A 27206-nucleotide genomic window follows, 5' to 3' on the forward strand; every position below is an offset into this window, starting at 1 on the left:
TTAGCTACATAACTCGAATACTTACAGTCTATACTACAAGGTGATAGACTCATCTCTCATTAATATATTAGTAATTAAGCTGTAATTTTCCAACATTTGTAAACCAGAAAGAAATAAGTTATAAACCCAAACTAGCTTCCATATTTTATGACTTGGTCATCTAATCATGTCACTTTCTGTTTGAAATGTTATAAAATGAGGCACTTGGTTTTATAGGAATTGTTAATCTACCATAGCACAAACACTTCCAAAGCATAGTTTCTTCACATGAAATAATTCCTGAATGTCTCTGAGACAGGCATCATGAGTGCCTGTCAGGAGTGAGGGAATCTGGATTTGTGTTGAAAGTTTCATGTCAATGCAAAGCAGACAACGAAGAAAATGTTAAATAAATACTGCCCCAGCATCCTATCTTTATTAAAAACCCTTGACAAGAAAAATAAAGCAAAGAATTACTGGGAAAGCTACACTTCTTACAGTAAAACTGTATTCAAATATGACCCTGAAACATAAAAGGCTTGGCATATCTTCCAATTTATGTCCATGGATAGCATCCACTTTAAAGACAAAAGAATGCTGTTTATGAATCTATGTGTATACACGGAAAGGATTGAATGAGGTAGTCTGTTTAAATGAAAAACTTTGGAAATCTCAGGCTACCCAGAAGGCAAGTCATAGTCTGGCTTTTAAAAAACCAGAAATATCATCTTCTTCCAATAATCAAGAAAACAAGCATTTCAGAACAAATGTATGACTCACTTTTCATTCCATGAATTCACAGAAAAATCAAACTTTAACCCAAATCTGCAAACAAGCAATTGACTGACACAAACAAACTTGACCATGGACATAATGACTTTTTGTTGTTGTTATTTAATGGTCAGCAGTTAATTAACTGACCTCCGATGCAACAGCCAAGTTCAGACAACTAGTGTTTAGTTTTAAAATAATAATTGTAGGAAACTGACCAAGGTCAGACTTTGTCTTTTATCAACTTTCAAATGGATTTCCTTAGATGTTCTTTCATGTTTTGGGACCTGTATTTTTTTTTTAGGTTTGCTATCTAGAAGGTGACAGTGCCTTTTTCTTCTCCTAGAGGTAATGACAGATGGCTTCAACATTTACTCTAATTTTCATAGAGAGCACACTAATTCAATAGCCTCAAGCAAATTAAATCGACTTTAAGATTTGCTACTCTTCCTGAGTCACTCTCAAAATGTTTCTTTCCTTTAGCATCACTTTTTAGTTTCCTAAAATTCCCTGAACTTTAAGTAGTGCTGAGTCCTCATAGATATATATATCCTATAATACTGAGAATACTAAAATTTAATATCACGGACACCCACTGTTACACAGCACATAATATGTACACAAAACACTATGTTTAGCTATATAACTAATCATATACGAGAAATGTTATTACTTATATATTTTCAGTAATACAATGAACAAATTTTCCCTTGGTCTGTTAAATACACATAATTGAAAGAAACTAGGGTAAAAGATGTCACTCTAATCTAGATTAATAAAAACAAAATCTTAACACCAAAGCATCAACCAGATTTAAATGAAAAAAAATAGTTTTCAAGTTCAAAGTACAAAGTATTCCAGCTATTGCTTTCAAAATAAAGAAAGGAAAAGATAACCCTTATAATTAGTATTAAATTGCTGATATGGTAACATGCAATTTGTATATTTTTGGTGAGAGAAAGTTCAAATGCAAAGTTCCATTTATTGGCCTATGGCTGTGTTGGGAGAACCTATGTAGGTGTATATTCAAATCTTCTCAGAATAACGAGCAGAATTTCCACGGATTTAAGTGTAAAAGGCTCTCTAGTTGATATATAAAATCAAAATGTAATAGTCAGTCAGCACTTTCCCTGCCTAAGAATAGCTTGAAGTAGGATTTTAGACCAAAACATTTAATCACAAAATATTAAGGCCAAATGAAATATAATTAGGATGCAGATGACATATTTTTAAAGGGATACACAATTCTACTGGGTTTAAGTGATCTTTGGCCTTGGAATTTAAGACTCCAGAACTGTTAGGAACCTCTGGGAAGGAAAAATGTAAAAAGGAAGAAAAGGGTGATGGTTGGAGGGACCGGAAAGAGGAGGAAAGAAAGTAAAAAGAAAACTTTTTTTTAAAGTAACTTTAAGACTATCCTCCTACTATATGACTAAAACTACCATTTAAAGTCTTGGTATCATAACATCACAGAGCCACTGTAAGGAGTTCCTCACAGTGTGTGTGTGTGTGTGTGTGTGTGTGTGTGTGTGTGTGTGCTCATGTCCGTGTGTGCCTGCACATATGTAAAATGGCTGTTGATTATTCAGCACGAGAAACACAATGGATATTGGGAGAAGAGCAGGCATTTCGTTAGTAAAGAGGAAAGCTGCATCTCAATTTGTCACAGAGTCAGTGTGACAGCCAGCAGCACAAGTGTGTGAACTGACTTCCAGTTTTACTGTGTATTGTTCATAACTCTACAACAATGTCCTGTTTGCTTCTGGTAGTTTTTACGGCAGGTTTTGGACAAATATGTTATCTTCTGGACAACCAAGATTGACAGTTATCTGACTAAATGGCATTTAGCAATCACCATGCCCACCCGTGCCCAATGCCATCTGGCCACCCACCGGATCCAGTAGAAGCATGTGTGCACGCACGTATGTGCGAGCAGGACACACACACACACACACACACACACACACACACACACACCACAGCTGAAATAAGAGGTCAAGACAGGAACATCAAAACATCAAATAAACACAGAAAGGAATTTCTAGCTAGGTCAGTTAGGTTGGGAGGGAGTTCTGGTCTTTTCCTTTCTCTTCCCAGGCCCTACAGAGGAATAGTCTCAAAGAAATAGCTACTGGCTTTCGGTCTGGCCTTACCTATTGCTTTCTCACCTCTCCTGTCCAGTTTCCGTAGCCCTGTTAAGAGCCTCTGCTTTTTCCCCTCACCATTAAGCTTATTTTAAAGGTACCAAAGTGTGCGTGTGTGCATGCACGTGTGTGTGTGTGTGTGTGTGTGTGTGTGTGTATGAATCTTTTCTCTCAGTTCCCAAGTGCCTACTTATGATCTCCAACTTTCCCCACTTTCTTTCTCTCAGAACCTCTGAACTTATCCCTCTGCCAGCAGCTGGATCATTTCTACCCCGAAACTGACAAGTTGCCCCACTCCCGCCCCCTCTCGGTAGATCCTCCCCCAGTGAATGTTCATTAGCATAAAACTGGTTGGGTCAGGGACTGTCCCAAGGCTACCTCGGTGCGCATGCTTTACAAGGAAGACTAGGCGAAAAGTATTCAAGCCCTTAGCATCCTATGGCAAAATGTACACCTGCACCTTTCCTGAGCTACTAAACTCAGAAAAGAAAGTGGAAAGAAAAAAAAAAAAAGAAAGAAAGAAAAGAAAAGAAAAGGAAAGCGAAGACTAGTAAATTGCACTTTGAAAAGAGGGCGAGCAAGTCCTGTTCTTTTCTTCCCCACCTCTCCAATTCAGCTTCCAAGAGTCTGGGGCACCAGGTCATTTCCTAAAGAACAAAACGTGTTTGTGCCCTCACATCTGCCCCGGGGCAAACGTACTTCTTTTTTTCTTTTCACGCGCGCGCGCGCACACACACACACACACACACACACACACACACACATACACACACACACACACACACCGATAGGGAGACACAAACACACACATGCGCGCACACACAAACCCCTCCCCTACACAGGCTTCCCTCTGGGATGTGGGGCTGAACTCTTTGCTTGAACTCTCAGATTACCCCTGCTCCTCTCAGCGCCCCGGTACTGTTCCGGTGCTGACTTCTCAGCGCCGCTCTCAGCTGCCAGCCCACCCTCTTTTCTTACTAAAGGAGCCCCCCTATCCCAGAGCGCATCCCTCAGCTTCCCAGCCCTGCAGGATCAGAGTCACGACCTCCCTCCTATCCCAGAGGTGCCCAGAGGCTTCTTGGAGGAACCCAGGTCCCAGGAGTGCACACTCAGGCAGTAGTGTCCGGAACGGGTGCAGGTCACCAGCGCGCCCGGGAAGGGGCTGTGACTCCTGGGAAGGCACCTTCCTCCCGTTTCCCACTCCGCACCCCAAGCTCAGCGGCAGCCTAGCCCGAATGCCCTAGGGAGCATCAGGAACACCCGGCCGGCACAGATCAGGCCACGAGCGGTGCGAACTTGCCCAGGAGGTCGGGCGAAGGAGACTAGCCCCGGGGATCGACAGGAGAGGGCCGTGCTCGCCAGGGCGCGCAGCTCGCGGACGCGCTGAGCGGGCGGCGCCGGGAAGGGAGCAGGGGAAGGGCGAGGAGGAGGGTGGGAAAGGACCAGGGCGACAGAAGGTTTCCCCTCCGCTCTTTACCTGGCGTTGGTGCAGTCATTGTAGAGGGTCTCGAAGTCCTTCCTGGAGATGAGTTTGCAGCGGTTCACTCCGGGCTGGATGGCCCCCAGTCCCCTCAGGATGCGAACCTGTTCCACATTGCACACCACCGGCGTGATCTCCAACCGCTTCAGCTTGGTGTAGACCGTGTGCAAGCCCCCCACCAAGTGCTTCAGGAACAGGTCGAAAGCCTGGGGCAGGCAGATCAGCTCGCAGCCCTCCACCGTAAAGGAAGCCACTTTGGCCCCTCTCAGATCCACCATTTTGCACTCATTATTCTGGGGGGTGTTTTCCACTGGGGACGGGGTTGAGTACACGGGTTTCCCAGGGAGGGGGCCGCAGCTGCTGCTACTGCTGCTGCTGCTGCTGCTACTGCTGCTGCTGCTGCTACTGCTGCTGCTGCTGCTGCTACTGCTGCTGCTGCCGGTGCTCGCGGTGATGGGGGTGCTGGAGGCGCCGCCGCCGCCAGCGCTAACGCCGCCGCCGCCGCCGCCGCTCCCGGCCGCCAGGCTGGGGTTGCAGTTGCTCCCGCCGCCGCCTCCGTTGCCGCCGCTGCCACCGCCGCCTCCGCTGCCGCCGCCGCCGCCACCAGGAGAGGTGACTGTGGCCGCGGCTGAAGAAGAAGCAGAAGAGGCAATGGGCTCCGGCCGGAACAGAGTTGGCCCAGACGACGCCGGGGGTCCGATGGATGGAGCCGGAGACGAGGTCGCCGAGGAGGTGGAGGTGGTGGTGCCCGAGGAGGAAGCAGAAGTAGAGATCGGGGGTTGAGGGGGGACCAGCTGGGTCGGAGGGATCAAAGCCGCCGGCACTGCCATGGTCACATATAAGGGGAAACAGAAGGAGGAGAAGCGAGGGGGAAAAGTTGCCACACACCCCCCAGAGGGGAAGGGGGAGAAAGGGGGACAAGGATCGAGGGGGGGCAGAGACAACAAGCACTCTAGGAAGGAACCTTAGTTGGAGAGAGGGAGAGAAGAGGAGAAAAAGGAGGTGAGGTTAAGAAAGAGCGAGCGCAGGAGGGGCGAGCGCGAGAGGCGCTCGAGAGAGAAACGCACAAAAGTGTCCCGCAAGTCGAAATGCGAGTCCTCTCTCGGGGCTGGGATCGCGGGCTGCTCTTGGGGGTGGGGGGGGGAGGCGGGGGTGGGGCGGGGAGGGTCGGCTGGTGGTGTGTGGGTCCCGCTCTAGCACAAAGTTAAGGATGAAGGTGAAAAGGAGGAGGGTTGAGGGACTTGGGTTCTCCCTGGCAAGTACATTGATCAAAGATTGAGAGGGGAATGACAGAGAGAAAATGAGCTGAAAGTGCAGGCTGCCGGCTGGACGAGTTGTTGTTGTCACACGGTGCGGAGGGGAGGAGCTCCGGATACTTGAAATACCCTTTGAAGCCGCGAAAACCTCACTCACTAGTATTAACCCAAATTATCCAACCAGGAACTCGGAGCACAGACTCCAAGAACGCGAGACCGAGGAAAAGGGGGTGGGTAGAAAACGGGAGTGGGGAGGGGGGGTACGGAGAAAAAGGGTGGGAGGAAAGCCCTAGAAAAACCGGGGCCCAAGAGTGGTGCTCAGAGAGAGGGAGAGAGAGCTGGTCATCTACTTCTCGCGCTGCTACCGTTACATTGCCTGCCACCTCCTCTGTGGCTTTGGAGGAGAAGACTCTTAGCTCCCACCCACCCACCCCCCAAAAAAGGTTCTGAGCAAACGCCTCACGACTGAAAGAGCGGCGGTACCGCTGCCAGCTCACCTTCAAGGATTTAGGATTACACACACACACACACACACACACACACACACACACACACACACACGGGGCATTTGTGCAAGCAGTTACAAAAGGAAACATATCCCCAGCTCATGACTGTTGGGCAATTATTTATTATTATCATTATTATTATTATTATTATTATTATTATTATTATTATAGGAAAATTCACATGTAAGCAGAGTGGACTATTTTGTGTATCTGAAGGGTTTTTTTTTTTTCTGTATCAAAAAATGTTTATATAAAGATAGAGACGAGTTTTCAAGCTGCGGGAAGAAAGTCACTTAAGAATAATGGGTGCTCCTGATAGAATTCCTTATTTCCTAGTAGACTGGAATATAGTGGATTAAAACAACTTCCCTTTCACCTCCAGAGACTGGTCAGGGATGACTTCTTTATCTAGAAATTTCTAAAGAGATCAGCAGTCCTTGAAGATTAGAAAGTAAAATACAAAAACACACTGATGTTTCTTACCCAAAACTCTAATTAATTCACCTGTCTTGCACAGTAATCAACTCTCATGTCTCCTTCAGTACCTGAGGAGAGTCGAAAGTGTGTTATTTAAGTCACACAATAATTATTGGGTTCCTTTCATATTTGGAAAGTCCTGCTATGTTTTGGGAACTTCGTTTTTTGCTTTCTCAGTGAGAATGTGTTTGTAAATAATGAAATAGAAACTAAGCCTCCTGGCTGACTTGTAAAGACAGAAGGGAGAGGGAATAGTGGTTTTGGGCTACATGAGGGGAGTAAGACGCTCATTTTCTCCTCCTGGCTTCTCTAACTTGTTGCACAGCAATGTTTGTTCCCGGATGTTTGACCAGCATAGAATTTGAGCATAGGTCCTGTGTGTTTGTTGCTTATATCTCTAGGAATCTGGAGTAGTTAGGCATTGAACCTGTCTACACATGTCTGGAGATTTCATAAGATGTGAGAGGGAGGTAGCACATGACAAATATAAGAAATAAACTATTATAACAGGCTCGTAGATTTGAGAAATGTTAGGATGTTATTTTTGCCATTTAGGAATTGAAATTATCACTTTTCTCTTTATCTTTTTAAATCCACTGAACTCTGAAGTTTATTGTCTAAATATATAGGAATCCTTTAAAGTGAAATATGACACTATTGTCTTATTACTCTCTTATGCTAAACTTTGGGGCACAATACTTGTATTGAAAAGCTTTCTTACACTGTAAGAATTTTTTAAAAAATTGAATAAAAGTATGTAAACTTCTACAAAGACAGATGAAGTTTTCACAGCTGTTTGCCCCAATGTGTTATAATGAGGTGAGGTTTAATAATTTTTGAATCATCAAACCTATTCTTAACTAAAAACATAGATTCAGTATATACCACAAATATAAAAATATATTTTAGAAATATTGCCAACTTTTAAAATGTCAAATTACTGCATTTGTGAAATACAACACTGTGGAAAGTGCTAAATTCTAAAAGAAAAAAAAACTAATTTATTTGTGAATGCCATTCCTAACTTCAATAAACCCTAGTGTGCTTTTTAAATGGTAAATTATGGAATGTTTCAAGTATTGGTACCACAAATAGAAAAGGCCAGTTAAGTGGCCAAAGCCTGACCGTACCATTCTCATTCTTATGTTTCCTTAAACTATCACTCATCCAAAATCTGCCACACTCTGAAGAAGCAACAAACAGGAAGAGAAGCAGTGATGCATAGCAAGCCATAATCCCTCCCTGCTTCCAGCCAACTTCAAATGTTCTGAGGGAAACGTGGGCTCCAAGCAATGGCTTCACTTAGAAGCAAAGTCCCCCGAGCATGTTCCTCTACCTATATGGGACTCCTCCCCTCCCCCCACCTCAGGTTTCTGAACCTTTTCAAGGAACCACCACTTGTTCTTTCCTTCAAACAATAGGGTTTGTAAAGTCAAAGGTTGCAAAATAAAATGTACCGGAAAGAGAACGCCTGGAAAAGCATACTGCTTTTATCTCTTTCTTTCCTATTCTTGGAAAAATTCTTTCCTGCGATGAAGAAGTCAAACCGTGTTTAACACAGCACATAGATCAACTTAAGAAAGATTTCAAATTCCCCATTGAATCTTTCGCATGGAAAGCTTTTGTCCTGTTTATTGTTTTACAGGTCTTGGTTTTTAAGACGCTCTCCATCCATCTCATCTTTCCTAACCTTCATTCAATTTGTATAAGCAAAACTCAAAGTACTGTAACTGATATTAGAAAATTCTCCCTATGTTTTGTGGAGACGTATTGTGCTGAAATCAATAAGACTGTTTAAAATTCAAAGACCTGCAAATCGTTCTGTTTGTCCTTTGATAGGGCCTATGCTGATTAAAATGCTACCAAGAAAGCTTAATTGCTGCACTAATTAAGAAGTCTTTAATTTCTTTCTTAGGATATCGTTTGAAGCTTAGCTTGTACAGTTCAGGGAAGGTATTTTCTTCCCTCCTTCTGCCCTCTTCTGGCCCCTCCCCTCCCCCTCCCCCTCCTCTCCCCATTTGAGGAGCCCGGTTAGAATGGGAACTCATAAAAAGAATGGTCTCATCATTTATTACTTAACAAAAATCAGCACAGGATACAGACTTCAGCTTAGTATGAAATGCAGTTTGGAGAAGAGCTGTAAGCTTTGCAGGAGACAGTGAGAAAATACAAAGCAGTTGTTGCAGCTAAAGACCTGGTGATTACCTGAATGGCAACAGGCACTTTAGTGGGCGATGAGAGCATCCTATTTGGTTAAAAGGCTCAGTGGCAAATGGGGACACATAAAAACATGCTTCCACAACCTGTGGTTTCAAAAGGGAAGAATAAATGTGTAAAAAGATGGATTTGTAGTTGGGATTTGGTAAGTATCATTTTATTTGAGTATAAAAAGATGCATTCTGTGGGGATCTGTTTTTGACCCTTTTATTAACGCAGGGAGGCACAGAACTGTATCACATCTCTTCCGTTCTTATCTATTGGCATGTTGCATTCAGTGATTTCTCAAGTGGGGAAACTGACTAAATGATTTCACAAAGCTTTCTCTGTAATCAATAGTCATTTTTTAGGTTTATTCATGCTGCATTATAATTCTGGTAAATGACTGCAAAGAAGAAGATTGTAAGAAAGATATAAATATTGACAGATCTAAGATAAGTCAGGTTTTCATTCTTCAGAGTTTCAATATAGCAACTGGTATAGTGTTTTTCTTTAAAAAAATAAAAAATACTTAATTCTTTTTAGCAACATAAGAAAGCATAGACTAACTGTGCAATGTATATATGAATACATTCTTTTAATATCTCACAATGTTCTGAAAGCTTTTGAGTTTGTTGTTTTTTATGGTATTTCTAAATGAAACAGGAGCAATTTAGGCATATATGAAAAGAGATACACTAAAGCTTCATTATAATTTTATTCTTTAATTTTCTACAAACTCCATTAGGAGCATACATGTTAGAAATTACAACTGTATGCTATAGATCTATACTAAATTCCTTACACTGACAGGACAAGGAGAAAACATGCTTAATAGATTCAAAGGCAGATTTACCATTCAGAGCACGACGTCACTCTAATTATGTTTACCCTAATTGAAAGCAAGGTTTTTTTGGAATCTGAAATTACTTTCAGATTTTTTTTTAAATAATGCAAGTGGATCAAATGTTGATCACAAGCATTTCAATCTTTCAAAATGTATTGGAAAATTAAATGAAAAGTAGAGTTTGGTACAAACAATGCCCCAGGGCAAAAAACAACTAACACTAGATTTTCCAGTCCAGCCATAACACAAATCAATTTGAGCACACTTCTATGGCCAGACTGCCAGATTGTTATGACTGCTAATTCACTCAATCAAAGAGTGCATTAGCACACCCGCCACAAACAGCCTTAACAATGGAATACTTTCTCAACAGTCCTACAATTCACCACAATGGCTAAGTACAGAAGACCATTTTTACATCTGTATATTTACTAATGGACTTCTTTCCTTAATAGAAATAAAAAAAAAAAAAACATAGACTAAGATAAACTTCAGTCATAGGTTTATTAAAGAGCTATCAGAGTTTGGCAAATCTAGAAAGATATCAGGGTACCAGTAGTTCACTGACTTTGTTAAATGTTTCTCAGGAGAGAGTCCAAAATTGATGTTTGCATTTCAGTAGTAAATCATTGAAGATGGAGAAATTATGCCAAGTAACTCTCTCAAGCCTTCTTTTGACTCACAGGGCCTTGACAATCAGTCCAGCACACACACCTTAGCTAACTTAAGTACAGACTTCAAACTTTTTAATTCCAGGCTTTTCCATCCCCATTTTTATCCTTCTGCCTGAATTTTGGTGGCTTTTGTGTCCCTCGGCTCCCTTTCTATTCTAATTCTCTGCCTCTCCTTAAGGGTCAGGAATGAGACTTTTCTCTGGCAGTGGCACTCTCTAATGAAAAGCAGAGAGTTGGCAGATAATTAATGATGAGGTAGTTAGAATTGTTTTGAGCAGCATTCAGGTTTTCTTTTTTTTTTTTTTTTTTTCTCCTACAACAGAGAGATGCAGGGATAGGAAATACGTGTCTGTGTGAACATGCAATCATCTATTTGCATTAATGTCGATCCAATTCCAAATGGTTCAGTGGAGACCAACACACCTCCCTTGCTCCTCTTAAGCCCTTTCTGCTTATTCAGAATAAAGGCCACACATGTCAGAAAATACTTTTCTGGTTATGCGACAGATAATAAGAAATATCCAAACTCAGGTGAGGGACCATGTAGTAGTGGTAAAAATAGATTAATGGAGAAAAAACATTCACTGTGGAATTTTTTTTCAGACTCCAAACATGCATCATTCCCAGAGTTGGTAGTCAACTCCTCATGATGAATTAGTTATATGTTCCTATAAGTACCCAGTTTCAGGTAAGTCCATTCCACTTGTGGGGTTGTATGAAAAGGCTGTCCAGACAAATAATCCTTAAAACAGCAAGCCCAGTGAGATCATGGAACAGTTGAATGGTAGGAGGGGGCAATAGCCGCAATAATATAAATTCAGATTAAATTCCTTCACGTTTTAAACCAGGCCATCATCCTGAAAATAATGGCAGGCTCGATGACAGTGAGGGCAGTCAGACATATTTAATTCCCTGCTTTTCCACTTGGTATTGGGCTTTTAATTGCAAATTTTCCTATTTGTTTTCTAATTTTGGCCTCTTTTCTCTTTACGTGAACAAGATCTGTATTAAGGCAGGTAAGTAACTTAAAAGATAAGTAGTTAAGAATAGTTTGGAAGGAAACCATTTTATTTGTTATAGTGCAAATATATGCTAAATATTGAGATATAAAGTACAATGTAACTTTTTCATAATAGAAGAAAATTACTTGACCACATAAGTTTCTCTTGATTAACTGACTTTTTTGTTGTTTTACTTCATTATCTTAGCTTTTTGTTTTCCTTTTTTGTGGTTAATGAAATCAAAGAAGGGGTCATCATCCAACAAATTGCCCATAAGATTGATTTACTTGAAGACAGAACTTTCAATGTTTGCTAGAAAAGAATAAACTGTTTGTTATTTATTACTTTTTGGACAGAGAAAAAAATTTTAAATTGAAAAGAAAACAATTGCTACCTCCTAGAAGCTTGATATTGTATGTCAAGTTTCAGCCCAGAGCAAATTTTTACAACAAGTTATAAACCCCTGTAACAGAGGGTTTATTACAATGGAAGTGCTGACACAACCTTAACTATAGCGTTGTAAACGGCTATGCTATAATATCCATTAAGCAGAAAGAAAAATAAGCTGGCTGATCAATAATTTATACAAAGAGTACCAACTGCAGACATAATAACTGTAATGTTTGCAAAGCAATCTCTCCGCTCTCCAGGCTTAACAGTGAACACAAACTAGCAACGCTGTTAATTTCCAACTCCTACGGATAAGAATACAAACAAATTACTTAAAATTATATTTTGTTCAACATTTAGCATGCCTCAATGGGATAAAATAAAATTTAATTATGATGCGACTTGTGCCGGATGCAAGGCTGCTTTGTTTTCATGAACATTTTACTAAGAAAGGATGCTCATTTGGAACATCAATTACAGGGAAATAGTATGTTTCAATGAGTTTGCTTGGGTCAGTAAGGTTCATGTAAGAGTTATTCAGACAGGGAAACAGATTGACACAGCTCAACTTCAAAGAAAGTTAGAGTTCACAGAGTCACAAGATGAAATACAATACGACATGACCTGATCCAAGTGAACTGTCAGTAAAAACACACCTTGCCGTTAGAGTTCATGGGAAAAAAGTCATTGGTTTGGAAATGTGGCCATTATTAGTATCCAGTGAATGTGGGAGTACTTTACTTTCAATAGCATACCTTGTTGTTGCAGGAACATTGTGCCACATTTCTAATGAACAGACCTGAACCACAAAATGTGAGCACTGTTTTCATTTCTATAAGATTTTGTGTGTCAGTATTGTCTCAGATATCAGTGTATATTTAATACTTGCTTCCTAAGTTATCTAAATATGGACATGCTGTTGTGATAACTTCATTTTAATGGTGGATCTTAAGACAAAAATACCTTAGGCAGGAATTTCAAAAGTTAAGTGGGAGAATCTACAATTCCAAATTGTTCAAGACACAAGTTGGAACCTTGATCCTGAAGCTCACACCCTCCTTCGTTTTTTTTTTTTTCCCCTCTGATCATCTCATGATGGTTGAGATAAAGTGTAGGGGAGGATGTGGAGCCTCGTGGAATGAAGAGACTTTGCTATCAAAGCTGGAAAGTGGTGTATTATCCTGTGAGAGACTGCATTTGGAAGGGAACCAGTAATGTATATGAGACGTGTTTAAGATTGCATACTCACCCAGTGATCCGTGCCTGGTCAGCTTCAGTAATGCTAGGAAACAAAATGTGGCACAGATCACTGGGAAAGGGACACCTTCCTTGACTTAAGACCTTGTAAAGGGAAGCATCAAAATGCCATTCTCTCAAATGATCTGATCATTACCATTTAGACTCCTAAGGGCTCTAGGACTAGGGAGGGGGGAAAGAATTTTTCTGTTGATTTAACAGGGCTGGGGAATACTGGTTTTAAGGGGGAGGCATTTTGTAGTAGCGTGTCTCAGTCCTATGCTTCAGCAAATATTAAATCTGGAAGCAGATGCTGTGCTTTGAAACAATGACGTGGAAAGGGGTTGGGCACAACAGCTCTCTGAAGTCACTTGGTCATTGTAAACTTAGATATTAACTGCTTTAAAAAAACATAACAAATAGTAATGCAACTAATATCTTTGCCAGACTCTGAGAATTAGCATTTTCTCAGGTCAGCTTCTCAGCCCTCCAGCTTGCATCAGAATAATGTAGGACCTTGTCAGAGGCCGGAATGGACATATCAGACCCCTTACTTCAAGGACAGATCTGAGTGTACCAGAGGCCTCCTCTTTGTTAAACTCATTTTATGTTTTTACCTCTAGTTCATCCTTGTGTCTAAAACTGAACACTTCTCATCTAACTCAGACTCATTATTTCCTGAATGGTTCAAAGTTTGTCATATCCCTGAATCTTTGCTGACTTTTGGCAGTTGATTTTTCTCCTTACTAGAGGTCTGGGGACTCAGGTTGCCGGGTCTCCCTGTCAAGTACCTCTGCACAAGGGGCTAGCCAACTAACCCCAGTGTTGTTGCTTCAAAGCTATGCATTATAATGATTCATAATTTATATTCTGGTAGAAAAAATATGATCATCTCATGTTTTCAAACTTACCAATATGTTTTTCTTCCGGTGGCCTTAGCCAATTTTACTCATTGCTAATATCTAGTATGATGCTATAAGCTTGCATATTGCTCAGTAAATGTTACCTGGGTAATTTGCACAGCTTTTCCTATGTAACGTCACCCATTACTTTCACCACCAAATTATGCAAATGGTTCATTCTTCATATAGTGCATGGCTTCATTCAGACCACATATGCCAGAAATAAATGCTTAGATATGTGCACCCTGTTCTCTTGCAACCTAATTTGGGAACACATTTTTTTTTTGAATAAAATCTGGAGATACAACCAAGTTAGATCTCTAAGATATGAGAAATAGAGTCCTAGGCCAGTGAGAAGAGCTTTCTGGCCTCCGTGCTGTAAGAGTTATCGTTTCCTAGTCATCAAAAGAGATGCTAAGGAGTCTTCAACAAGATGGAAAATAAAAGAGTACACACCAGATTGTTCCCTGAGACAGTGAGTACAGGTTGATTTGTGGTTGCTACTTCACCTTCCAAAGACAAGCGCCCAAAGGGTGTGTGCAAAGGTCTGTAAACTTTTTAAACTTACACTCATTGTACTGTGCACAGCAAACTTGCATGAAGCATACCCAGCTATGCATGCTGTCTGTCGGTTGCAGAGGATGCTGTGAATAAAATCAATTCACCCTGTTCCTTCGTTCTCATGCAGTGTCATGTTGTGCTATTTCTATAACAGGATAGAGGTTTTGCATGGGAATGTCATAGAACATTGTCCAATCAGAGGACTGCAAATACTGTGCTGCCATTTCCACAGTGACTATGCCACACACCACAAAAGGTCTATGGAGGATCCTTACCTTCACCTTCAGGGGCAACCTGGGAAGTATTCTAAATAGGGCTCTCTGTAGGCAACCTCCCGGCTGTGTGCAGCAGAACCATCTCCATACAGGCCCCCTAACCTTTTGAAGGAAGAAATTTTCAAATAGTGTTTTAGGGCCACTTACTGTCCCCTGTAGCTGAGTTGTAGGCTAAGGATGGGTTTTTAAAGGAAATAGTCACTGATCATGACCTCCCACTCAGCCATCTTTCAAAGAGACCCTTTTTTGAGGAAGTAGGAGTAAAATGGTTTTCATTTTTCATTTCTCAGTTCAAGATAATGGAAAACTAAAAGACTACACATATTTTGCGGATATATGTTACTACTTGCCTATGCGTTTCAAACCTTCATGGGTCCCCAGAGTCTGCTTAGAGGTAAACACTCATGAGAAACAAGCCAGCATCATGTGGGTAAATGATCAACCCTGGTCCCAAAGAAACTTCTGAGATCTTGAAAAACATTTAATAAAAGTGCAATGGCAAAATCTACAGTATTTCTTGAAAACTCTCTGACTTCCCTGGTTAGAGTATAACTACAACAGCATCCCGGACTCCCTACCCCCATAAAAGTTACCTGAACCACTGGACCTTAAAGGGATAGGGCATGGTTTACACATTTAGCTTTTCTGGAGTCTTTCCCTGGCCCTAATCTGCTTTTGCCTGGGGAGTTATCTCGACTTCTTCTCCAATGTTTTATCCTGATTTAAAGGAAGATCTCTTACTACTTTTTCAGTAGATGATTTAGGGATCACTCGCAGCTATTCCTGACAGAGCAATAGCAAGTCCTCCTGCTACCCCATTTAAATTGTCTGACCTGCTTGACTTTTTCATTTTCTCTCCCTTTAGAGGGAAGTGAGGGGGACTTGAATGGCCTGTGTCTTCAAAGTCTTGAGCTGTGGAATGCATCAAAGTGCCAGAAGCCACAGAACACCAGGGGATGTCAACAAGGTGTCAGGGACTCCTGGGGAGGTGGACTGGGACCTATCTAGGTGTTATCTCCTGGGAAGCAACCAGCTCAGCTGAGCAGAAAATGGATCTCCTTCTCCCAGAAGCTCATTTAACTGATTTTGAAATATGTCTGATTCCAGTGTTAGGACAAACTTCAGCCTGTTGCTAACAGGGAGTTCTCTGTTGGGTTTTACTAGGGGACTGATGGACACGGAAGCTAAAGTCAGTACTAAAGAGGAAACCAACTTTCTAAGCAGTTGCTGGTAAGAAATTCTAGACATTCCCTTAATACATTTTCAAAGGTAACTAAGATGCACCCACACATGCTTATTTGTTAGTATGGCAAGTATAGAACAAACATTTACCCAAATAGTTCAATAGAAGCAACAGGAAGTTTAATTGGTTCTGAAAGCAAAATGTTAACTGGAAATATAGAATTGAGAATACGTAACTGATGCACTGGAAATACAATATGTAGTATGTAGTATGTGTTCCAGCTAACAAACAAGCAGATTATATCTCATTTGAAAATATAAAGAGAAAAACTAGATCTTCTGTTTTTTATAATACCTAATATCCAAGAATTTCTATCATTAATATTTTGATTTTATTATCCAAAATCGTTTTCTTTCAAAAACAAACAAACAACCAAAAAAAGGTTCTTAGCACTTTCTGGATTTCATAAGATGCTACCTAACAGTTGAGGCAAATATACCAAAAGTTATTTGTACACATTGGATTTATGTGTTGTGATTAACCATAACAAAATGAAAACTCACTCCCGAATCAACACCAAATTAATGCTCCATTTGAGGCTCGCTTGATATATGCAGTGTTTACTTTGTGCTGATAAATGTTAAGGAAATGTTTTCTTTTATAGAGTCCCCTGTTTTTTTACAGAATGATAATGTCTTATTTGAACACTACGATCTAAAATAAGATACTAGACTTTCACATAAGGATTCAGTTGTATACAAACAGCCCTAAGAAGCTGCTTGACCTAGGTACACAGGCTCACATGCTACTTTTCAGATTGTTTTCTTTACGACTCCCTTAGAATTAGTTTATACTGACTGTTTTTCTCCGTGTCTAAAAAACGTATTTATTTTTCCTATGGAAATAACTCTGTCCAAAAGCACTTACTAACCTTAACAACACAGAGAAGACGGGTAATGCCAACACTGTATTTTTATCATTGGACTTTGTTCTCCAATACAATGCTTTAAAAATATCCTCAGCTGTATAAAGGACATTGTTGCAAAAAAAAAAAAAAATAGGCAGCTCAAAACTTGTCCTTCCCTCCTCTTTCATTGATCTGTTGCCTCTTAGGCAATATGAACAGCTGTCTCCAGCTCACCCACAAGCAAGCTGAATATAATAATAAGGTTGTGTTAGTAGCCTGTATCTATTGGACACAGGGTTACCAGCTCTTTTTCATTAAAGATAAGGTAACAAAGACACCATAAAGAAAACTGGTTCATGAAAACAAGTAAATCTGCTGCTGCCTTACAGGTTCTGTCTCTGCTCCCCACTGAGATTCTCTTTCACTTGGGTTTGCAATAAGGTGAAGGTGCCCTCTGTAGGAGATTCCCAGGAAATGCTGCTGTTTTTCATTTAGGTGACATCAGGCAAGGTTCCCCCTCCCTTTTAGTTTACAAATAAATAAATAATCACAGACTTCTTGCCAGAGCACGAATTTAAATCCTATAAATTGTAACAGGAAATCAGTGCGGAGTCTACAATCAGCTATGTAAATCTAGTGCCTTTTCAAAGTAAGCAATGTTGAACACTGAGAAAGCTGTTCAGCACGTTTGTGTTTGCTGTTTACTGGTTCTAATTATGGAGTGTTATAAGGTGGGTTTTGTAAATTAAGAGGTGTTGTGAGAAAATGAAAGACAGCAGGTCTTGGCATAGCAGAGTGAACGCTGTATCCACACAGAAGAGCACCCACACACCAAGAGATGTACACCGTCTAATAGACGAAGCTCCTCCAAAGGTGTTCTTTCCTTCTTTCAAAGGTTACCATAATGCAGATTCATTATCAGTCCCACTGGGTAGTATATAGCTTGGTAAGAAATTGCTTTTGTTAGCATGCTCATGGAAAGAGATTAGCTATTTCATCAGATCTCTTGGGGCTATTTGAAATTTTGGGGATTCTCTCTGTAATTTAAAATGGAAGTTAAAGCCAATGTGAATAGGCTAGGGGAAAATCTCACAAATTAAACCTCTCCATCTGGAAGTTTCTTCATCACTCACTGAAAGACTACAAAGCTCAAATCCAAGCAGGAAAGATCTCATCAGATTCGATTTGAGAAAACTGCTTATATATTCATGTTTTAATGATTAGGCTTGTTTTTTGTTTTTGTTTTTTCAGAAAAACACTTAAAATACTGTAGAATGCTTAGTGGTGTTTCAGATTTGCTTTGGTCTGGATTGATTGTACATGTTATGTTTACCCTGGATGGATTTGTGTCCATTTTTAAGACTATGCCTTAAGCCTCTGTGGAATGTATATATGATAGTCTAGTCTTGTTTGTACTGGAAGGTAGGGGATATTCAAGAAGGCATAGAGGTATAAGAGATGAGAACAGTTGCTAGTTTCTAATATATAATTGAAATTTTCCTAAACTATGAGCTCAAATATCTGCAAATCCCCATCTGCATCGTATTCCGCACCAGGTTCAAATCTCAGTTTTATCTACAGAGCAGTTACTTATATATGTCAGGCAGTGCGGAAAACCTTTCTATGAATTATTTCATTTAATCCTCATATTATATAATAAAGGTAATTATTCTTTTTTTCTTTTACATTTTTTGTGTGTGTTTGTCTCTGTGTGTGTATGTTTGTGATGTTCTTGGGTGTGAATGCACCTGTGTGTGAGTGTGGGTTTGTGTGTACAAATGGAATTGAACTTGATTTAGGGAGTCAATAGCTGCTTTGTTCTCTGAGGTAGGTATTCTCAGCTGGTTCCAGAGCACTGTTGTGGCTAGTCTGGCCAGTCAACTTTCTCTGGAGATACACCATGCCTGACTTCTTGATCACTGGGATTACAAGCAGGGCACATTGTCCATCAAGCATTTATTGGGTTCAGGGAATTCAAATTTCAGTCCCAACATGTACTATGTGTATAAATGCTGAGCTATCGTTCCAAACCCCCAGTATCCTTCCTTCCTTCTCTCTCTCTCTCTCTCTCNCACACACACACACACACACACACACACACACACACACAGAGAGAGAGAGAGAGAGAGAGAGAGAGAGAGAGAGAGAGAGAGAGAGAGAGAGGAAAGTGGAACTTGAGAAGTGAAAACCTTTGCCCTTCTATTCTAGGGTTGCATCAACTGTGAAAGGGTCCCATCTTATTTCCCTTATTTTTTCACATATCTGTCACTCACATGTGAAGTAGTTGTGACCCTGCCTTGCTACCAGAGCAGCCTGCTGGATCCCCAGCCAGTACTAAGTCAGCAATCTGCTATCTTACTGGATGGCTGAGTATTGCTAAAGACTCTCCCACAGTGATGCCGATTGGCATCCTTAATTACTCATGACTCCTACTTGCAAGCTTTAAAATTTAAGCTAGTTTATCCAGAAAGGGGCCTGAATAAGCTCACATCATCACTTTAATGGAAGGTTAGGGCTCCAGCTAGTCTCAGGGTGACTGAGACCAGAAACTTAGACACCCTGTCAAACCACCTCTGATCTCAGAAGACACACTTGTCAGGGTGTCTTCAATTTCTCTGTCTGGATTCCACACAGAAAGATTAACGATTCTATCAGAAGTCAAGCTCAGTTCTTTTAACTCCAGAAACTGAAATACACCAAGTTTTGCCTCCTCAATACTCTAGTTGGGAATCCAGGAAGGACACATTTGTACATTTATAGATGAAGAAACTGAACAAGAGAAATATCAAGTGCTAAGACCGTGTTGGATGACATGTGAGATACATGACGTTCAAAACCTAGTGTGCATATGATTCAGGGTTACCTTTATCTACCTCAGTTTACTTACTATGAAAAAGAGACAATGGGTGTATCCTCTCTGGTGCATTCTCATGATGACTAAATGAACTATTATGTGTAATTTAGACAAACAGTTCCCTTCTAATGTTGATGATAATTATATTGGGGCCTTAGGATTTGTTAAGCTTGACCTAGACTCTCAATGCTACAAATTCAAGGTGAACCAGGCAGAGTAATTTGAAGCAAAGATTTGAGGGATAGTTGTAACATCTAGGGTTCAGATTTTTTTAGAAGGAAGATGCTTTTAAAAATGGAAGGATGAATTATGCTAGAAAGANAGTCACCAGATATTTATTACACAGAAATGGAAAAAAAATGTCAGAAAACAATCCAAGAATGGAGTGATGTGAGAAAACTATACAAGAGTCTTGAAACATCAATTTCTTCAAAGCAGGATGTTGTTCTTGGAACAGAGTTTGGTGCTCCTCCTAGGAGTATAGGAGCATGTTTACTTCAGCTGTTGTTATTCGTAAGTCTCTATAGAAAATCATTTATTTGTCATGTGCTGCTTGGTCTTGGAATTGTACATTTTACTCAAGTGACTCTTCTTAACCCTCAGAGTGTAAATTGCCCGATGCTCTAAATAAAGTTGGCTATTGAATGAGACTTTAGTCTACTTCATTTTTAGGCTCAGCACTCCTAGGTACACAAAACCAACTGGAACAGTAAACAAAAAGTATATGACTTCAATGCCAATTGAGGGTCATTGAACAATATTTTCATGTCACTAGTTAGGTTCATCTCTTTCTTCTCTCACTGACATTTCTATTGTGCTTCATAATTTTTCACAATCATGTATTCTTGTGCATGTTTGTAAACACACATTTATGCATCTGAGTCTTTATGCACATTCATGTTAATGTGGGTGGAGGCTTGAAGTTGAGGCCAGGAATCTTTTATCATTCATTCTGGCAGGTTCTTTCAGTTCAGCCCAGAGCTTTCCAATGCACTGTGGTGATCTTAATAGGCTTGGCCCAGGGAGTGGCACTATTAGAAGGTATTGCCTTGTTGGTGGTAGTGGGTTCTTGGCGTGTGCTTTAAGACCCTCTCCCTAGCTGCTGGGAAGCCAGTATTCTGCTAGCAGCCTCCAGATGCCATTGTAGAACTCTTAGCTCCTCCTGCACGATGCCTGCCTGGATGCTGCCATGCTCTCACCTTGATGAAAATAGACTGAATCTCTGAATCTGCAAGCCAGTCCCAACTAAATGTTGTCCTTTTAAGAGTTACCTTGGTCATGATGCCTGTTCACAGCACTAAAACCCTAATGAAAACAATACCTACCTGAGATATCTGATTTGGGGGTTTTGTAGTTTTGTTTTTTTGGGGAAATTTAAAACTCAGAATTTAAAACAATTAAAATTACTATTTCATTTAGTTCATTCTATGTTTTGTCTTTTGTGCTACTGAAGATTGAACCAAGGACCTTGTGTATGTTAGGCAAACACTTGACCACTCACTGTATTTTTTGGGAAACCTAGGATGAATCCTTTAGCCCGGTTAAACTCTTGTAGATTCTATATTGTTAAAGGTTTTGTGATTACATGCTAGTTAGTCTATTTAGATCATAACTGGGTTGAGCTTTCACCAGGCCATTGTGCTGGCTGTAAATAATTTTGATTACAAAAATAGTGGCCATAAGCCAAATGCTCTTTAGTTGCAATGAACTCAGTCGATCTCTCCAAATTCACATGTTAAAATTCAGACCTCCAGGGTCGCTGTATTTAGAATAAGGGTTCTTAGTACACAGTTAAGGTAAAAACAAAATAGAAAGGATGATGTCTTAAGGTTTCTCCTGCTCTCTCCCCCTTCAACTCCTTGTCCTCTCTCCACTTACCTTCTTACCTCTTCATAGCTCTCATAAATTTTCCTCTCTTACTCTTCTTTCTTTTATCTGCATTTCTGTGTATGTACCAAGGAAAGACAATAGAAGAACAAAGAGAAAAATTCCATCTATAGGCAGCATAACTGTGGGTTTTTCCACTCATGCCTCCATTCCCAAATAATCATTTGGAGGCTTATTATTTATTAAAAAGTGCCGAGATCATAAGCTAGGATTGTTCCCACTAGCTTGTAACTTATTGTAACCTGTTTACACTATTCTATGTCTGCCACATGGCTAGTTGCTTCTCCTCAGTTTCATACATCCAACTTTCTCCAGGTCTGATTATTTCCCAGATTCCTTCCTCCCTGCTGGATGTCCCACCCTCTAAACCTTCCTCAGCTTATTGGCCATCAGATTTTTATTGACCAATGATGTTTCCACACAGTACACAAGAGTGTATCCCTATCCTTACAATGCAGAATGGGCAGTCTTTCCAGAAGCCCAGTTATCAGATACCTTGTTCATAGACTTTCTGGGTGTTAAAAGAGTGAGAAACAGCTCTGTGTGGCTTAGCTGATCAGGTCTACAATACCTTCCTACAGCATCCGGAGTGCAATGCACTATAGGCATATACCTAGGGTTAGCCCTATAGTGATAAGAGGGTCTACACATTAATTTTATGACATCAGAACAAATTACTTTTAAAATTATTATATGAACTTACATTGCAATATTTGCTCTATATCCTTTCTAACATCTGATATGATAACATTTTAAAGTATTTTTAATTAAGTAGTTACAGGCTAGAACCCAGCCACTGTTTTAATTTATATTTTATGACTAAGTCTGAGAGCATTTCTACCTGTTTTGCCCATTTTAATACTTTGCCTATGAAATAAATTTATTACTTGTGTTTTTCATTTTGTTGCACAAACTTAAGTAACAACTCAGAATGTGTTGTATTGTCCAGACTGGGCTCAGATTCACCATCCTCCTGCCTTAGCTTTCTAGCTGCTAAGATTAAAGGCATATACCCATGCAGTGGGAGGGATCACACTCCTGACACTTGTAATGATATTCTATTATACTTGTAGATAGGAGTCTAGCATAATCATCATCACAGAGGTCTCACACAACAACCTACAGAAACAGATGCAGAGACCCACAGCCAAACATTAGGCAGAGCTTTGGGATCCTGTGGGAGAGGGAGAAGAAGGATCTAGGAGCCAGAGGAACAAGGACAAAACAAAATTCTCTGCAGAATGAAGAGAACTTGGCCCATAGAAGCTCACAGAGACTGAATTACCAACCAGGAAGCAGGACCAACATATGGCCTCTATGCATATGTGACATTTGTGTAGTGTAGTCTTTAAGTGGGACTCCTCACCTTGTTAGTTTTGTGATACAAAGCTTTCAGAATTTTGCTAACTTTTGGCTACATGACTTAACATTATTGAGAAGACTGTATTTAAATCTCCTGGTATGCAGATTACTTTTGCTTCTTATACTTCTGTCAGCTCATGCTTTAAATAATTCAAGGTTATATTTTTAGACAACACAGAATTAGAATTCGTATGTCTTTCTGGTGAATTGAAGTGTTTATCATCTTTTAGTGACTATCATTTTTGCTAAGACTAAGTATTAAAATATTAACTTTATTTTGTCTCATCTATTTTAGAAATATACTTGACATCCTATGTTTTATTGTGTATCTATTGTAGGCCTTGCTCTTTATTTCTTTTATTTTATTAGTGCTTCAGAATTTGGAGGTGCCCCCTTTGAAGAGCATGAGGTAATATTTACTTGAAATCCAGTTGGATATTTTCATGGTTTAGACAGGTTATTTAGTTCAATTGCGTGTTTTTGCATTTCTCTATAGCATGTACTATTGTGGTTGATTCTCTATAACTCATATTTTGCTTTCTTTATAGTTTATATTTCTTCCCTTTGCCTGTTCTCCATTCAAATTTTGAGTCCCCCACCTCAACATTGCAGTGATTACCCAAAGGCATTTACTATTCCATTATGCCTTCCATATTCCCAAGCTTCTCACCTGGAGGACCTTGACTTAACTTCTACAATTATTTATTACTCTTTTCATATAAATCATTATAATACATTCCATAATCATTATTTCACATTAAAATTGGCTCACAATTTCCCACATTGATCCTATTCTCCTTAATACCTGTTATTTTGATGCTTATATATCATTTATTTTGAATTTCTTAAACTTTTGGGAAAAGGTTGAGTTTTACATTATGTTTTCTTGACCTCAGCTCTTGAGTTTTGCAATATCTTCAAGGAGACCTGCTAATATGAGATATTGTATACAGTCAGCAAGATGAAGACATAAAATGTGATCATTATTCTATATGTTTTGTGATTTTTGTTGCTATAAGCAAACCATAAGAAAATATGCATGTACATATGTAATAAATACATTTGTATATAACACATATTTATATCAGCCTAGTAATCTATTCTTTCTAGCAATATATACCCACTCTTTATCCATTGTTTTATTAAACAAGTGTGAATATATTTCTACTCCCAATAAAGGAATATTTACAGTATTTGTTGTAAATCATTTATTTTCGTCTGTTTCTCTTACAGTGAGAAAGCTAACTTCCAGCAGTCACCTTATATTTACTATTTGTCTAGATTCTTGTGTGTAAATATTCACACATGCTGTTATATCATTGCCCGAGATCATTGGCTGTCTCCTTGGTTCTAATACTGCCATTGCCTTGACAGTTGACTGATGACAGCGAGTCCAGTACCATCGCCACCTCTGGACCATACAGCTGTACTCTCTGTTCTACTGATATCTGGAATGATCTAAAGTACATCATTTTCCCCAATCACTCATCTTCTAGGAAATAGAAATAATGAAAAAAGAGGAGGAGGAAGAGGGGCGAGGAGGAGGAGAAGAAATACAAACAAAAAAATAAACAAAAAACCCAGCAGGATCCTGAAATAAAAGGTTAAGTTTGTCAGAATATTTAAATATTTAAATCAAGTTCAATCACTGGCATGCTCATCTGCTAAATTATAAAAAGCTTCATATTTCTTACCAGGTAGTTGATATGTTTAATTTCTTTGATTTTGGTTTTCCTTAACTGTAGACCAGGTCTTGCTACATCTTAGCTAACCTGGAAACTACTGTGTAGACAAGGTTGATTTCTAAGTCATATAAGATGCACCTGCCTGTTCCTTGTAAGTACTGGAATTAAAGGCATGCACTATCATGTGTGTCTTCCTGTGGGTATATTTTATAAATAAGTAAATAATAAGTAATAAATATTATGTATAATATATGTGCACATATGTTCTTGGATGTGTGTCTCTGTGTGTGCTAAATCATGGAAATTCTTACTGAAACCCCTGTGGAGACTAGAAATGGAATGAGCTTTTGAAGCCCCAAAGTCTCCCCACAGTGAACCACTTTCCCTAGCAAGGCCAAACCGTTACTAACGAGGTTACAGCTGCCAATCCTTTTCAAACCCTTTCATGATTCAACTATATGAGCCTCAGCCTATGGGGCCGATTCTCCTTCAAACCAGCACAGAAACTGTTTAGACGAGGCTGACCTGCGGGCATGTCTGTGGATGTGTTTATTAATGTGAGAAGAATGGACCCCTCTGGGTGATATCATTCCCTAGGCAGAGGACTTGCAACTCTAGAAGACAGGAGCAAGTGAGCTGAACGAACTCTATCGTATATGGAATAATTCTTTTCTTTCTGCTTTTTATTTTCTAGTTGAAAAAAAAAATAGAGTCTGCTCTCACTTTTCCCCTCCCCCACCTCCTCCCGGATCCTATCCACCCACCCAACAGCAGGCATTTTCTTTCTTTCCCGTTCTTTCTTTATAAAACAGCAAAATGGAGTAAAGACAGGTCAAACAACCAACGTAAAATAAGCAACCAAACAAACAAGAATACAAGCCGACAAAAGGAACAGCAAACACGAAACAAAATCCCTGCAAAACAAACAAACCAAAACTTACAAAATATACTAGGTAGGAAACCATGATATACCAGTAGAATCTCATGAAGACAAAACAAATGCCAAACATAATACAATACATGACAAAAAGTCTACAAAATACTTTTGGGTTCATTTGGGATTCAACTACTAGGCATGGGGAGTCTACCTTGAAGTATAACTAATACACTCAATGAGGCTCCCTTGGAGAAAATGAATTCTTTCTTTGCTAGCAGGTGAAAGTTTCAGTTAGCATCTTATTCAGGGGTGGAATTCTGTTTCCTCGGATTCCCACTCTTATCAGGAGGATGTCATCTGGCTTGAGGCTATAAAGGTTCTGAGCTTGCTGCCCTAGGCTCAAAGTTTATTTGTGCTTCAGTCCTGTTATTTTGATGTCTTCCTCAGAAAGCAGATGACAGTCACTCCCCCTTTACCCGTTTTTTTTAAATATAAACATAGTCACTATTTTAAAAAACTTCAAAATTAAACAATTACAAATTTGTGGGCCCCCAAAATTCCTTAACAGGCAAAAGTACATTCTGTGAGATCTAGAAGACTTGAGTTCAAACACTGTAACTCTGGGAAAAGGAGAAAATGAACTTCTGAAACCTATCCTATGACTCGTGTACATGTACACACACACACACACACACACACACACACACACACTCGTGCAACCATAAGCCCCGTATATTTGTCTAGACTAGAATTAGAGAAGAGGTAGGAAGAATGTATGAGGAGAATATGAGCACTCGTTTTCTAATGAATGCAGTGTTATTTTCATTTAGAAGAATGAAAAAATTCCCAAAGATAGGCAGTACAAATTGTACAAATGTGTGAACGCACTGGAGGCTTCTGAATTACACACTGAAATTCGGTTAAATGGTAAACTTGATGATATACATTTTTACCACAATGAAAAGCACATTTGAAAGGACTATATTACATCTAACCTTCACTTAAATGCACGTGACAGGAAAGTGGAAAAGGACTATGGAAAGGAGATGGGGATCACAAGTAGGAGGGGAATGTGGGAGCAAGGCCAGAAGATGGGGTATGGATATATATAAAAAACACATATGAAGAAATTAGTTTACTTACTAGAAAGTTAATGACCATTGAAAACAATAAGAAATACCTTTAGGTGACAAAAAATTCATTTCAGAAGTTTAAAGTGTTACTTCTTTTTTGGAAAACATTGCTTCCTCAAACAAATGAAATTATTGGACTCTATAGAGAAAATAATATTAATGTGGCTAAGTATAGAATCTTCAAAGCATTTATATGACCGACCTCTCAATTTGCATGAAAGCAAAGATTTGTGCTTTTCCATTCCAATTCTTTATTATGCCCTGTGAAGTAGGGATGTTTAAATGATCGAGTATAAAAATATCTAATATGTATAGTCATTCCAAAGCCATGCAAGGAACGTCAATTGCAGAAATTCCCACACACATTTTCCTGATGCAATAAGCTTTCACCTCATTTTGCTTTTTATTTAAATAAACGATTGAGATGTTTTCTTTTACCTACTATAGAGATCTCACTGATGACAAAGGATATCAGTTCTTTTGCATTTAAACTACATTTTTCCAGCTTTTTGTCAGCAAGTAATTATTACCTACAAACTCACACTTGTTACTTAACTAGGACTGAAAGTAGTTTCCAAAACTTGCTTTTAAATGCATTTTGTTTGTGTTTTACAAATAGACTC

The 27206-nt window shown here is 39.6% G+C and overlaps 1 protein-coding gene across 2 annotated transcripts in view; it reads right to left on the bottom strand.

Moving 5' to 3' along the window:
* Positions 1 to 5683, bottom strand: part of Dach1 (dachshund family transcription factor 1) — a 382982-nt gene extending 377299 nt beyond the window's left edge. For both annotated transcript variants that reach the window (XM_021181596.2, XM_021181594.2), the window contains exon 1: positions 4372 to 5683. In XM_021181596.2, the coding sequence (XP_021037255.1) occupies positions 4372 to 5204 (833 nt within the window). In that variant the 5' untranslated portion in view covers positions 5205 to 5683. The remainder of the gene's footprint in view (positions 1 to 4371) is intronic.
* Between the last annotated feature and the right edge of the window lie 21523 nt (positions 5684 to 27206).

This window comes from Mus caroli, chromosome 14 (assembly GCF_900094665.2).
Source record: "Mus caroli chromosome 14, CAROLI_EIJ_v1.1, whole genome shotgun sequence".
NCBI classification, from domain to species: Eukaryota; Metazoa; Chordata; class Mammalia; order Rodentia; family Muridae; genus Mus; species Mus caroli.